The 14,461-nt window shown below is 41.6% G+C and overlaps 1 protein-coding gene across 4 annotated transcripts in view; it reads right to left on the minus strand.

Moving 5' to 3' along the window:
- USP22 (ubiquitin specific peptidase 22) overlaps positions 1 to 14,461 on the minus strand; it is a 104,543-nt gene that overhangs the window by 14,245 nt on the left and 75,837 nt on the right. For all 4 annotated transcript variants that reach the window (XM_053365509.1, XM_053365510.1, XM_053365508.1 and 1 more), the window contains 4 exons: positions 13,819 to 13,988; positions 9,627 to 9,774; positions 6,761 to 6,866; positions 5,572 to 5,730 (listed from right to left, as the gene is read on the minus strand). In XM_053365509.1, coding sequence (XP_053221484.1) covers positions 5,572 to 5,730; positions 6,761 to 6,866; positions 9,627 to 9,774; positions 13,819 to 13,988 — 583 coding nt within the window. The remainder of the gene's footprint in view (positions 1 to 5,571; positions 5,731 to 6,760; positions 6,867 to 9,626; positions 9,775 to 13,818; positions 13,989 to 14,461) is intronic.

Consider the following 14,461-nt stretch of genomic DNA (forward strand, 5'->3'; position numbering starts at 1 on the left):
TGGTTCCCTGAAACTTGGTTTCTCACACAAGCCTTTATAATGTCCAAACTGTAAGACACCACTCAGATGCAGTCCCGTCTCTCAATGAAACAGTGGGGGGGGGGATTATTCGTTTGTTTTTGTTTTTATTATATATTTTGTGTTTTTTATCTTGTATTTTTATGTTGTGAACCACCCTGAGATCTATGGGTGAAAGGCAGTATACAAATTTAATAAAAAGCCTGCATCTGCAATGTATCATTTCAGACTAGAGAGGGGGCCTCTCACACTGAATGTTCCTCCTTCCCTTTATATGTCAAGATGACCAGGCTAGAGCCCCTTTCTATATGGGTGGATTTATTTATTTTTAACTCTTCTGATTTTGCAACTGCGACAAGGTGCACTTAAAGCCTGAAACACCTTCTCTAAACTGATCACTTGTACGTCTGTTCTGAAGTAACTGTCCCAAATAATGAAATGTGTTCACCCAATCCACCGTGGAACTTGAGAATGAGGTTAACCCATGAACCTGCAGCAAACGACTTGATGGATATAATAAAATTACCATTTTTAGGCAACGTGCTAGTGCAGTTTTGAGGTAACACATGATTTAGTGCTATGTGAAGGAGTATCGAAAAGCCTGAGCAAAGCATTGGGCTTGCAAGCTCCTCCCTCATTTCTCCTCTTCCTGCACAGCTGAGAGGACAACTTCTGATGAGTTTTCAAAGATGTTGGCTTAGTGTTTCATGTGATTCAAGCCTCCTGGTTAATAACAAACAAGTCAGTATGATAACTTATGGTATGACGGTAGCATCTAACCTCTGTCTGTTTTAACCCATGATTCCTGGTTCATGGGTAACAATGAGATCTTTGAAATGGAAAGTGATCTCAGTAGCTGTCCTTCTGGCTGCACAGGAGGAGGTGGCAGGAAGGTTTCCATGTGCAAGCCTGGCACTTCCCTCGGACTTACTAAGGCATGTCTACATAGAGCTAAGCAGTGGTTTCATGTTATGCATGAACCAGTCTTATGGAACTTGCTTTGTCCAAAAGTTACCAGGTGTACTCAGCTGAACATTAAGAAACACATTACTTTGAAGGTAAGCAGGTATAGAATGCCAAGGTTTTTAGTTTTACCCAGCTAGAACTTGGTATTCCTTGCATTCTCTAGCCCAGAGGTTTTCAACCTTTTTGAGTCCATGGTTCCCTTGACTAACTGCCTTCTTTATGCGGCACCCCTGTGGGGCTCAGGAGCCCAGTTATGTCAGCCTTTGCATGCAGAGTTGGCAGCCTCTCACCCTTTTTCAAACACCCTCCCTTGTGGAGCGTTCCCTCAGCCTCCTCTCTACCTGGGAACCCTCCGGGCAACCGCTGCTGCCACCCCTGGTCTCTGAGCTGCCCCCCTCCCAATAGAAAGGTGCCTCCTCATGCTGCCCCACAGGGGCCTGGGCAGAGGATGCCCCCAGCGTTAGTGGCCCAACAGAGACTGGCCAAAGGTGAATGTGAGGCCAGGACCTCAACTTGGGAGGTAGCAGTGGCAGCAGCAGGGCTGCTACAACAAACAGCTGTGCAAGCCTTTGAGAGGCAGAGATCTGAGTGGGCATTAGAGGAGAGAGGGAAGGAAAGAGGGACAGAGGCCAGTGTTGCCCACAGCACCCCTGACCATCATTCAAGGCACCCCAGGGTGCCACGGCACACTGGATGAAAACCACTGCTCTAGCCAATGCTGAAGTGGCTTCATGTGAAGCCTAATGATGATGTGGCCAGCATCACAATGCTGTTATAAAAGTATTTGGTGCGGGTGCATTTGGAATACTGTGTACAGCATTGGTCACCCATTCTCAAAAGGATACTGGAAAAGGGGGGGGGAGTAACTAACATGACTAGGAGTTTGAGAACCTCCTTCTAAGCAACGACTAAAGCATTTGGGGAGGGGGGTTAAGTTTGGGAAAAATTATTAAGATGGGGCATAATAGAATGTGTGCAATTATTTATTTAAAAAATTAAGGAAGTGCTCCTCTATATAACAAAGTTCTGATGTCCACTGCCATAGGACGTGGTAATGATAGTGGCATAGATACCTGTTTAAAAGGGCAGATGATCTCTTAAAAGGTATAGATATGGTTTTAAGTCATGACAACTAAATAGAATCTCACATGTTCAGATGCAGTGTACCTCTGAATAGCAGATGCCAGGGGAATACAATGGGGAAAGCTGTTGCCTTCAAGCCTGCTTTCCAGAGGCATCCCAACAGCCATTGTTGGGCATTGGATACTGGACTAGATGGAGCCTAAATCTTATCCAGAAGGCCTGTTCTTATGTTCTTAGCTATTATGAAGGAGGAGAACTGAGGACCAAGTATTTCATAGAACTGACTAATCTGATGACTTGTTTTGGAATGTGCACTTGAGAATCCTGACGAGTGAGCAGGGACCTGGAGAAGGGGAAAGTATGGATATTTGTTTGCTAACACAAGTAGTGAATAAAGCAGAAAATCACCATCATACAGCAGTGGAGCATCTCTTTGGAGTGACTTTCCTGTAGCTACAGCAGAGAACTGCTTAGTGATGTCTTGATGCGGAAAGCCTAAACAGAAGGACTTCTGCAGCATTCAACCCGAGCTATGAATAATAATATGATGTCAGGACTAAGCCAAGGAGATATATGGAAACACCTCCTCACTCTCATTATTGAAATGGAAAGCTGCGGAACACAGTGGGAAGAATTTCCTGGATTGTAACCATGCTGAACTTGCTAAGACATGTAAGGCTCCTCTGACCCACCACCTTATTTGGAGATCAAGAAACTCCATGCAGTATTGCCTACAAATTCATGTATGTTGCTGGACAAATTCTTTGGCAAGGACCTTTTGAATCTCCTTGAGCAGTAGGTGGCTTCTCAAAAAGGGATGGAGAATAGCTGATTAACAAATTCTATAGTCTAGGCCTGGATTAATTTCTCAGCTCCATTGTTCAATGGTACAATCATCAGGATGGCTGGAATAGTGTGGCTACTCTGAAACCAGAACAAAACTTGCTTCTTGCTGGACTCTCCTCATATGCTGGTCTTCGTTACATTTACATGTACAGAGAAGCAGCTTATGTCAGGCAAGGTGAAGCAATGTTTTCTTTTTCCGTAACAAAGCAATCAATGGGCAGCATCCAAAAAGGTAGGTGAAGTTATGGGTCCTGCTGGTTTTATCCTCTTCATACATTTCATAGTTCTTTATGAATGACTTGGCAATCCTAAAGGAAGGAATAAACTAGGATGGTTCTTCCTCTTTTAATTGTTCTGGAAGCTGTCAGCTGCAACGCTGGACTGCATTGTTGAGCTAAAATCTAAAGACTATCTTGGTAGACAGATTTTGCTGCTCCCTTCTTCAATACATTTCAAGCTTTTCCCAATAACTGTAGTTGATCATTACTACTAGACTTTAAGGCTATCGGAATGACAGAAACATTGCTTGCAAGCAATATGGACTTATTTATTTTGATAGGCTTCTGGTTGTTCCAAAGAGGGCTATGGAATATGAGTCCTATCTTTTCTCTCCCGCAGTCATCTACACTTTGAGCTTCTATTATCACATGACTGCAGAATTGGGACTATTGAAAGGCTTGTTTGCCTTAGTGATATTGACTGACTACCTTCTCTAATTTTGTTCACAGAATATTGATTTCTTTTACAGGTTGATATATACAGTGGTACCTTGGGTTACATACGCTTCAGGTTACAGACTCCGCTAACCCAGAAATAGTACTTCAGGTTAAGAACTTTGCTTCAGGATGAGAACAGAAATCGTGCCGCCGCAGCGCGGCAGGCCCCATTAGCTAAAGTGGTGCTTCAGGTTAAGAGCAGTTTCAGGTTAAGAACGGACCTGCGGAACGAATTAAGTACGTAACCAGAGGTACCACTGTATGTTGTTATAACATTATTAGCCACATGTTGCCTGTTATTGCTTAAGTTCATCCAGAATAGTGGCAGGAATCCTCTCGCCAATGGGCCTCATAGAGCTCACCAAGCCTTCCCCAGTGGCCCAACTTTCTGGTGGTGTCTGTGTCATAATGAATGCAGAATCAAGCAGGCACAACCCATGATTCATTCCTCTGTAGTGCTGGGTAGAGAGGTATAAATTTTCTGCTTGGTCCAGAGCTGCTATGGAATGAAAAATTCCTCCTCCTTGCTCATCACATGAGAGAGGGAGGTAAATAAGGTGAAGGTTAAAAAAGGTAATTAACACCCTACTTCACAGCTGATCTGCACGTATCAGCTGGGGGGTGGGGGGTTGGTATGTCCATGTGCAAGCACCCACTTTGGCCACTCTCAGCACTGACAGGTGCCCCCCACCCAAGGGTGGGCCATGGTTGAAAGATGCCCATGGACTGAAAAATGTTCCCTACCCCAGCTTTGAGGGCAAGATGGCAGAAATATACACCCTATATCTGGCTGACTTTGCCCCCCCCCCCTTTTAGGGTTGATTCCTACCTAGGAATTGGAAAACCCACTTCCATTAAATCTTTGTAATTAGAGGTGGGAAGGGAACCCTGCATTTGCTATTACATCACCCACCACACACACCCTGCTTTCCCTAGCTGACAGAATTAAAAATCCTGTTCCATTTATAGAAATGTGCTTTTTTGGTGGGGAGGAGGAGATTCTGTGTATTTCCTCACATACGATCTCTGTGAGGATCAAGTTCCTTCAGCCTGGCCATTTATCAAATGTAAGGCAATTTAACATAAATAATTTTCTTTTGCCATAAAAATCTTAAAACTCAGTTTTCCCCACTGCGTGCAGTATCACAATGAACTCTGTCATTTGGACCTCTGCTCTTTAGTGGTGAATTAGCTGCCTGGAAACTTCTCTCGTATCTAGCTGTTCCACACTACAAGAACTGAAGAAGAGGTACAGAAGAGAAAAGGAAGGAGACAGTACTAGATTCTTTGCCCAAAGGCTACTGGGAAAACTGGCTGTTTTGCCCACCTATTCCTCCTCCCCAGTATCATAAACCCCTCCCTGTCCCTTGAGAGACTCTGTTTCTGTCCCGACAACAAGAATGTAAAGGAGTGGTTGGAAGTCTTGTGGGGAGCAGGAGCAATATTCCTATGTCAAGGTGTGCCCCTGATTCTCAGATATAGTGAAGTCCATAGTTCAACAGAATCTACATTAAAAATGTCTGGAAGAGGAGAGATCAAGCTCTAAGTCTCCTTTAGCCATCTGCATCTCTGCCGATTATTCCAAGAGGAGCATATTTTGTGCCAAATGAAGCCATATTTTCCGCAGTTTATACTTACAACAATGTGTGATCAGCAGTGCTGAAGCCTATCCACGGGGAAACTAACTAGTGGTCATCAGGTGGGACCACTTGAGTCTTGGTTACCTACCAGTTTGTCAGTTTATGCTACATGCTTAGATTTGTCCTGGTTTCTTTTTCTGCAAGTGAACCGAACTGCTCTGCAAGATGATTCAGCAGTTAATAACTGCAGCTGAGGTGCTGTTTTGCTCCTTGGCCATTTGCCCGAAAACTGCTGGTCTGCAGACAGCAGGAGGGGGAGTTAAGATTGCTCCTTGCTAAAGGCCGTCTGCCACAGTTTGTACCTTCGCAAGCAGTCTGTGAGGGTCGTGGTTCCTGACACGTGGCTCTCCCCATTCACCACACTGCCATCGCTGCCTGGGCTCAGAGGCCAAAACGGGGTAGAAGAACCTGGCAAGTCCAAACTGATGTCCCAGAATGGGTCTATCGTCGTGGAAACACCACTAGGGAGGAAGAGGAGAGACTGCAATCAAATGGATAAACTAAGCAACAGTTTGGGCAAAAATGATACATAGGAATGGTTGGCACATCCATTTTTTAAGCAGTAAAGGACTTTGAATGATTCACATGACAAAAGTGAATGTGAATGAGCACACATATGATAAAAAATATTAACAATCCTGTAAGTCAATGGATTCTGAAAAATTGTTCCTTCTTAAAAGTATGTATCATTTGATACTGACATACAAGAATGTGTTCAACAAGACAATTAAACTGTAAAAATTAGGCGACTCTAATCTCAAAATTGAATGTGTGGAACAGCCCTTACTTCAAGGCTTTGTTTACTTGGGAGGGGGGTGGGGGTAGGGAGAGATAGTACTTCACCTCTGGAGGGTGCTCAGACTACAGAAAGCACCTCCATCAAAACAGCTTCTTTTATTGTCAACTTTCTTTAAATGGACCTTTAAGAACATATTAAAGGGCATAGAATTTTGTGGAATTTACAGCAATAGCCACTCCATGAGATATACTGGCAGTGGGAATACGATCACTTAGAACAAGTAGTCCACGGGGTTTAGTGGTACAGAATTCTGGCAGTTCCAGTCTGGACCCCAGGGCGGTAGGGGGCGGGCGAGAAGAGATCTTCTTTCTTTAAACTAGAGGAGTGTGAAGCACACATTCTTTCATAAAAGAGAGTTGGCTATGTCATCTTGTGTTTTCCATGTTCATCATTTCAACATCAAGTGACAGAAAGGTAGCCGTGTTGGTCTGCCATAGTCAAAACAAAATTTTTTTTCCCTTCCAGTAGCACCTTAAAGACCAACTAAGTTAGTTCTTGGTATGAGCTTTCGTGTGCATGCATTTCGTGTGCATGCACACTTCTGAAGAAGTGTGCATGCACACGAAAGCTCATACCAAGAACTAACTTAGTTGGTCTTTAAGGTGCTACTGGAAGGAAAAAAAATTTTTGTTTTAACATCAAGTGAGTTATTCTGTATCTTAAAATGAGATTAATTAACTCATTATACTTACTGGCAGACTTGACAAGTGACATCGGACTGTAGTCCACCTGTGAAAATTTGGTCTATGATGCAGTTACAGTGGTTGGGGTTGTTGGCTTTCTTCCCATTATCGTCACCTGAACAAAATAAAATAAAATGGAACAGACTTTGAAACAAATGCCTACGTAATGTATATAGGCAGGTGTGCATAAAGGGCTCCACATACCAGCAATAGCACGTATAGAAAGTTCTTAGCCTCTTTGCTATTATAGAAAGCCAAGGTGAAAGGAAATGGGTGCATGCAGAATATGGAAAGAAAGGAAAAAACCCACCAAGTGTGAAAGTTACCTCTATATTATTGTTCCTGTTGCACTGAGTTCAATCAATGCAGAGTGGAGAGTCAGTTAATCCAAAATGTACTCTGACAGAGCCCATAGTAGTGTGGGAGGATAATCTATTATTATTAACCAGAAGAATGGCTTGACTTGGCCTAATTCAAGCACTGATTTCAGAATAGGCCGCACTGCCGAGGTGGTTAGTGAAAATGACTACTTAACCCCACTTAAGAGGACCAGTGAGCGACAAATGTACTTCTAGAAACAACAAGCATTTCCTCACAAAATGGTCATTTCCACTTAAGAAAACCACACATGCAATCATATACGCACTACCTAAGTGAAATTGCCAAAGTACGGCTAAGCAAGAAAAGAAAGCATCAGCAGCTTTAAACATAGTATAAATTCTGTAGAATAATTGGTTACCCTACCGTGTTCAATAAGCTAAAGGCAAGTTCTAATGTAAGAGCCAAGGCTAAGTTTCTTATTTCATGTTCTAGTCAAGTGGGATTCTTTCAACCACAGATAAGAGCAAAGTATCATCTAATCACTGTTAAAGCCAGGAGGGGTAAGGGATATGTTTAAACTGACTTAAACTGCAGGTAAACCTAGTCAGGTGCAAAGCTTGACCAAGAGATGAACTTTGTTAACAATCCTAGATCATCAGGGAACCAATCTAGCCATAACTATTACCTGTGACACAGTATCTACAAACTGGCATTAAGGTAGCTTTATTGGAGAGAGGAAAAAAGACAATACCATGACCCACTTCCAATCTCTTATATAGTTTGAAAAAGCATATCTCCTCTGGCTGCAAGTGGGTTGCAATATATTAAACCAGAAATAACCAGTTGAAAGCACTAAGCAGGTAAACAGATTTTTAAAAATAGACTTATCTTCAAATTCTATCAGAGTAACCCACTGCCACCAAAGTCAACCACAGTGAATACTCCATTAGCCAACATTAAAAATGCATCTACATAAGACACAATAGCAGGAAGACAAAATCAAGTTTTGTAAGAAGATATTTTTGCATTAGGCTGATTTAGGATGGATAGAGTTAAACTCTCTGCTTGACAATGGGCTATATTTTGCTTTTAACCTTTTTTTAAAAGTATTGTTACCTGCCCCCATATCATTGGAACTGGGGAAGCTAGAAATCCCACTGATTTGTAAGAAGGGCCAAGACCAGCTTGGAATACATTGTTTTTAGTGGTGAATTACTAAATTTGCACAGCATTTAACAAGTGAACTATTTTACTATGGAACAACTGTCAATCAAAAGGGATTTAACTTTCAGCCAGAAGACACAGTCCGCTGAATTCTTATTAACACACAATAGGTTCTCTGTTCATTTTTAAAAAGAAGTCATGCAAAGTTACATTGCTGACTCAGTTGTGGAGTGGAATAGAAAGAAAAAAGCTTCGCAGTATCACCTTGCTGCTTTGATTTCTCTTGTTTTGTAATGATTTTATATAATTTTAAAATTTAATTATTGCTTCTATTAATTATCTAAGAGGATCACTTTGATTCTGCTTCAGTGCAAAGAAACAAGACTTAATCCTTGCATCTGAAAAGCATTTCCTTCTTTTTAGGATTTCTGGTTCTCAGACAGAAGCCAACAAATGGCCTCTTCACATTTTCACTGTCCATCAGGCAACATCCCTGCTGGATATGCTTAATAGACAGCCATTTCTGCCCACAGGAGGATAAGATTGCTCCCTTTTCAATTACCCAAGTCAATTAGGTTCAGCAACTAGGGGGTCTCAAAAGACTATTTTGTAAGCTTGTTCACAGCAACACAGAAAGGTATTACCCACTCACTGGGCTTCCCATGGCATCTGGCAAGAAAGGGGGGGAAATGAAATTACCACCTACTTGCACCTGTCAATATGTAAAGCAGCAGCAACAGCAAAAAGGTGTATTATTCAACTGAAAGAAAATTATCACTTAAAGGAAAATGCTGCTCCATATGCCCTAATATAGGGGTCAGCAACCTTTTTCAGCCATGGGCCGGTCCACCGTCCCTCAGACCATGTGGTGGGCCGGACTATATTTTAGAAAAAATAATAATGAACGAATTCCTATGCCCCACAAATAACCCAGAGATGCATTTTAAATAAAAGCACACATTCTACTCATGTAAAAACACCAGGCAGGCCCCACAAATAACCCAGAGATGCATTTTAAATAAAAGGACACATTCTACTCAAGTAAAAACACGCTGATTCCTGGACCATCTGCAGGCCGAATTGAGAAGGTGACTGGGCCGCATCCGGCCCACGGGCCTTAGGTTGCCTACCCATGCCCTAATATATCTACAAAGGTAAAAACTGAAGAGGTTCAACTATGTGAGGTAGACCGGTTTTAAAAGCTCTATGTGCCCCACATGATGTGGCCAGATGGATCCAACTGAAAATTGTATTATTACATCTGCAATTAAAGTGTAAAAAGGGAAATGCTTCTCATATACTAGATGGAGAAGGAAACCTGGTTAGTGCTGAAATTGCTCTCATTTGAGAAGAGGCCATAATGGGAAAAACTGCCAGGAGAAAGCCTTACCTTTGCAGTGTCGATGTAGCACATCTAACGCAGCAATGAGGAACTCGTGTGCATCCTGTTGCTCGTACCCTGCTAAATGCCGTGCATGCGTCCATACCAGGTGCAATAACCTATATGGAATGTGAGGAGATCGGTGCCCAGAGTAGAACTGCTCGGGAAAAGAATATAACAAATGGTCAAATATTTTTCATTGGGATGGTTTGAATGCAATAATAAAGCATTGTTTAGTGGTATGAGAATGTGCCTAGCATCTGTCCAAGCCTTTTTGCAGCTGAAAAGGTAAGTTCAGAAGCTTTCACTTCCATCTTTGATTAACTATTGTATTCAATGGTAAGCGAGTTCAGAATTTTAACCTCTGTGTCCGTATCTAACCCACCATCCCAAGCAATTTACCACCATATCAGAAATGTTTTAGGTTACCTAAACCATTTCTGATATAGTATCTTATTTCATCCCTGTAACAAATACAATCTTGGGTTTCTTTATCACATGGATATGCAATGTCAAGTCAGAGCTAGCCTTTACTCTGCATTTTTTTATCTGGTACAGAATTCATGGCTGCCCTAGAACTAAGGGCAAGGTTGAAGAAAGTACCCAATCAAATAAGCAATGAAGAGCTCTGCAAGAGAGTTCCATCTTCATGGGAAAAGGCAGCTGGCAAGGCATTTCTCCCCCCCCCCAAAAAAAAACTGCAGACATTACTCCAATGGGTGGGTAATATCCGCTGATGGTTTGGGGGCGTGGCATTCAAATCTATGTTGACTGTGCGCACCAATGCCCCATGACAGAATGCTGTGCACAGCCAATGTAGAAGCATCAAACCATCCCCATCCCAATCATCAGCTGATGAGTTGTGGTTAAACCCTGCTCAGTTTGGTTGTACAGGTCAGTTCTTTGATCAGGAAGGGTCTTGCACAGTAACACTGCTAAAATGGAGCACAACCCCTTCATTTTTAGCAGGGGTTTCAATGCAAACATCTACAAAGATGATGAAAGGGCTTGCACTGAATCCCCTGGTAAAATGAAGTTGTTGTCCTTTTTAAAAACAACAACATCAACAACAACAACAACTCTGCTTTAGGTGTGCCATGCTGCCTTCGGGCTTTCAAAGTGTCAAATCACCTGGCACCACATCAGGTGATTGACATGTGGGCAATCCTACCACCTGTCAAATTTAGCCTGCAGGGCCAATCCTGATAAGGGTCTGGCCCATGCAGTCAAAAAGGTTCCCCATCCATTTTACAGCCTTCAAGCCATAAAATTAATACATCTGCAACTGACATACAGCATGCACACCTTTCTACATTATTCAAGTTTTCTTGTGGTGAATGTGGTTCTGTTCATTACTGGGACTGTAAATTATGTTCTTATTGTTGTGCACCGCCCTGGGATCTTTGGATAAAGGGTAGCATATAAATTGAATTACTACTACTACTACTACTACTAATAATAATAATAGCAGGCAGTAGACATCTTGCTCAGCCATCTTTAGAGAGGGATAGATGGGGAAGTAACAGCTTGTTGTATATAACCTTATATGCAATTCAATTAAGAAGGAAAGTTTGTTTTCTTGCACAGCTACCCGTATTTTTGGCATGAAACTACACTGCAGCAATGCAACAATGCACAAGCACTTTTTTTCATAAGAGGATCAATAGGCAACTCTGAGATGCCAACGAGAATGTCACCAAGGGACTAGAGCCCGGGTGTGGTAACTGAAATCTGCTGACACTGCTGCTGTGACAACATAATTCAGGGAACTGCAGCAATAAAATTTGTCACTTCTTACAATTAGCCTTGGCACTATCCGGTCACTCTACCCAGTAGCACTTTCCATAATTACTTCACTGCAGCTACCCTTTTTATATTATTTAGTGCTTCATTAGGATGAAAAGGAATCTGAAGAAGCAGCCTGCGCTAACCACTGGCTATTACCATGCAGAGGATGAAAATGTACCTAACCTGTATCTGAGCACAAGCCATGCTGTAGGTGCAGCAATAGTGCCTCTACATTCCTTTAGGGCCCCCCCCCCCGCCCCAGGACTTCAGCTTGGATGCAGTTCTTCATGTACAATATTTTCAATGAATAACAGTAAGCAGACAAAGAGGCAAAAATAGATTCTACCCTTTGATGTGGAAAAGCAGTTCAATACTAGAAAAGAGAGCCAAATGAAAGGTGAAAAGAGAGTGGGGATGGGTGCCAAAGAACTGCTAACACACACACATATAGCACACCAAGATTTTTATCCCAAGGTAATCAAGCAATAACCTGGTAAGCTTGTGTGTAGCAAGAGCCCAACACTGTCTCACCATATAAACTACAGAGTACAGCGTGCCCAGCAGGATTAAGACCTTGGAAGATTCTATACTCCAATCTTAGGCTTAATTTCTCAAAGCTTCCTTTTAGGAATCACTGTTTACATCTATCATCTTTATCCAGTCTCCATTTTCAGAATGGCAGCTGCCTAAAGAGGACATTTCTCTCTCTTGTGTGTTGCTTGTCAGCGTGGCTGCAGCGTCAAACAGCAGTGGAGGGCTGTGGAAATGCCCTGCATTTAGGAGAGAGGGTTTCACCTTCTCACCTTGGCTATGGTTTAGGGATATATCTGACTAAGAAACATGGTGAAGCAGGGAGCCAAAGTTTCTTGGCATAACCACACAAATATGGATGGAAAATAAGCCGAAAAGTCTTCCACACTGCCATCAAATGCTTGTATTTATTCTAGTTCCTCATACATCTTTATTTCAGAGACGGACTGTCAAAAAAGAACATTTTGAACTAACTAAAGCTCCCTTGGGAACAAGCCACTAAATTAATTTATTTGGTGACAAGAGGCTGCAGGAAAAGGGCACTACATGATTTCTGTTTCATTTGATTTGATGAACAAATTCTACATTATTATTATTTGTTTAGGCTGCCCTATGTTACAGATAGCCTTCTTTAAAAGTTTCTGAATGAGGCCTTGTGCGGTCACAGAAACCCATGCGTGTACCTGCACACTGAGGCCACAAAGAGCAGCCATGGTTAAGCAGTATGTCTGAATATGAAAGACATGGTTAAGGATGGGCAGCAATCTGAGGTGCAAAAAGTCCATTTCTAACTGTACACCAAGATGTCCTATGAAAAGAAACACCACATTTCCAGAACTGCATTCTTGTATTAGAAGACTAAATCACCCATCATCTACATACATGCACACTCATAAATATATTCATATTTCTCTCCTATGGCAAGAAGCTAATGAAACAATACTTAGATGTTCTAAGTATTCATCGCAATGTAAACCCTATTCAGTTTTTATGCAATTCTAACCATATTAACACTCTACCACAATAGACAGACAACACAACAGAACAGCTCCATTTGGCATTCACTTCCTTGATTGTCACCTGGCAGCAGCCATTCTATCAGGCTGCAGGCACACCAAGAGATGAGAAGAAGGTTTACTTCATAGGCTCTGCTGAGACACCAGCTATATTTGGCTCTTCAGCTCCCTGAAAAGCTTTCATTCCATCTCATCATTTGTAAGAACTACTCTTTAAGAACTATTGCCTTGCCTAAGATTTCTTTTTTCCTTTTCCCTCCTCATCCCCTTTTCTTTTTATGTCATGTCTTTTAGATTGCCAGCCTGCAGGCAAGGACTATCTTGCTTTTGTTAATTGTGTGTAAGCTGCTCTGGAAGTCTTTTCAGCTGAAGAGAGAAGTAGAAATGTTTTAAATAAATAATGGTAAAATATGGTTTAGCATGATTTCTGAACTGACAAACTCTGCTTTGTGATCAGCTAGTAAAACAAATTACAAACCATGTTTTCAAATGCGTTTTTGAATTAAGATTTGTGCTATTTGTTTTCTACATGGGTGCTATTTCTTATTCTTCCTTTTTGCATCTTATCTTACTCTGTGCACTTGTAATTATGTACTTTTTATCTTTCAATAAAGTATATATTTTAAAAAGAATTACGATTTATGCTAACCAGTTTGTTAAATCAGTAGACAAACTATAGCGATGGCCACTGACTGCACTGCCTCAAGAGGTTACAAAGCTTAAACCACAGTTTAGGTCCGCAACTATAACTAAAGCAACCCGCAGTTTGTCTTAGAACCTAATCTGAACCCAAAATTTAAAAAGTAATGTTGCCGTGTGTTACAAATGTGTCTATGTACAAGTTATAAGCGGAAAGGATGACTCACCTCCTGAAAAAGTGTAGACATTTCACAGACCAGACATGAGCTGGGGCTTTGCATTTCACATTTGTGTCTGTCAGAGAGGAAGAAATCTCGCAGTAGTGGAGTGTGGGTAAGTGCTTGGACAATACAGTTCATAAAACATGTGTTCCCAAGATTGATTAGCCCTCTTAGACCTATTAAAACAAGCAAAAAGGGGAGATTTTGTTAATTGTTCTGGTTTACAAAATTGTAGTTTGCTTAAGTTAACTGATTTTTAAAATCGCCACATTCAACACACAGCTGCAAATCATGATTTTTTAAGAATCAAGGCTGATGATGTACCCAGTGATATGGTCCATTCCACAAGGGAGAATTTGTTTCCTCCTCTTTGAAAGTGACTTTTAATGCTCTTATAATCAAGTCTTTGAGATACAGCAAGCAAGACATCTATATAAAACAAAACATTTCACAAAATGTGTATGCCTCATGTATCACGGCTACACGCACAGTTACGCACATTAAAATACTTTCAAATACTGTAAAACCTGAAAAACATTATTGCAGCTATATCTTGCACTGGGCTAATTAATCTAGAAACAGACTCTCCTGCTAAAAATGAGCTGATAAAAAGAAGGTACACGTTTGCTTTGCCCCTCACTGTTGTGCA

This window comes from Podarcis raffonei, chromosome 14 (assembly GCF_027172205.1).
Source record: "Podarcis raffonei isolate rPodRaf1 chromosome 14, rPodRaf1.pri, whole genome shotgun sequence".
NCBI lineage: Eukaryota > Metazoa > Chordata > Lepidosauria > Squamata > Lacertidae > Podarcis > Podarcis raffonei.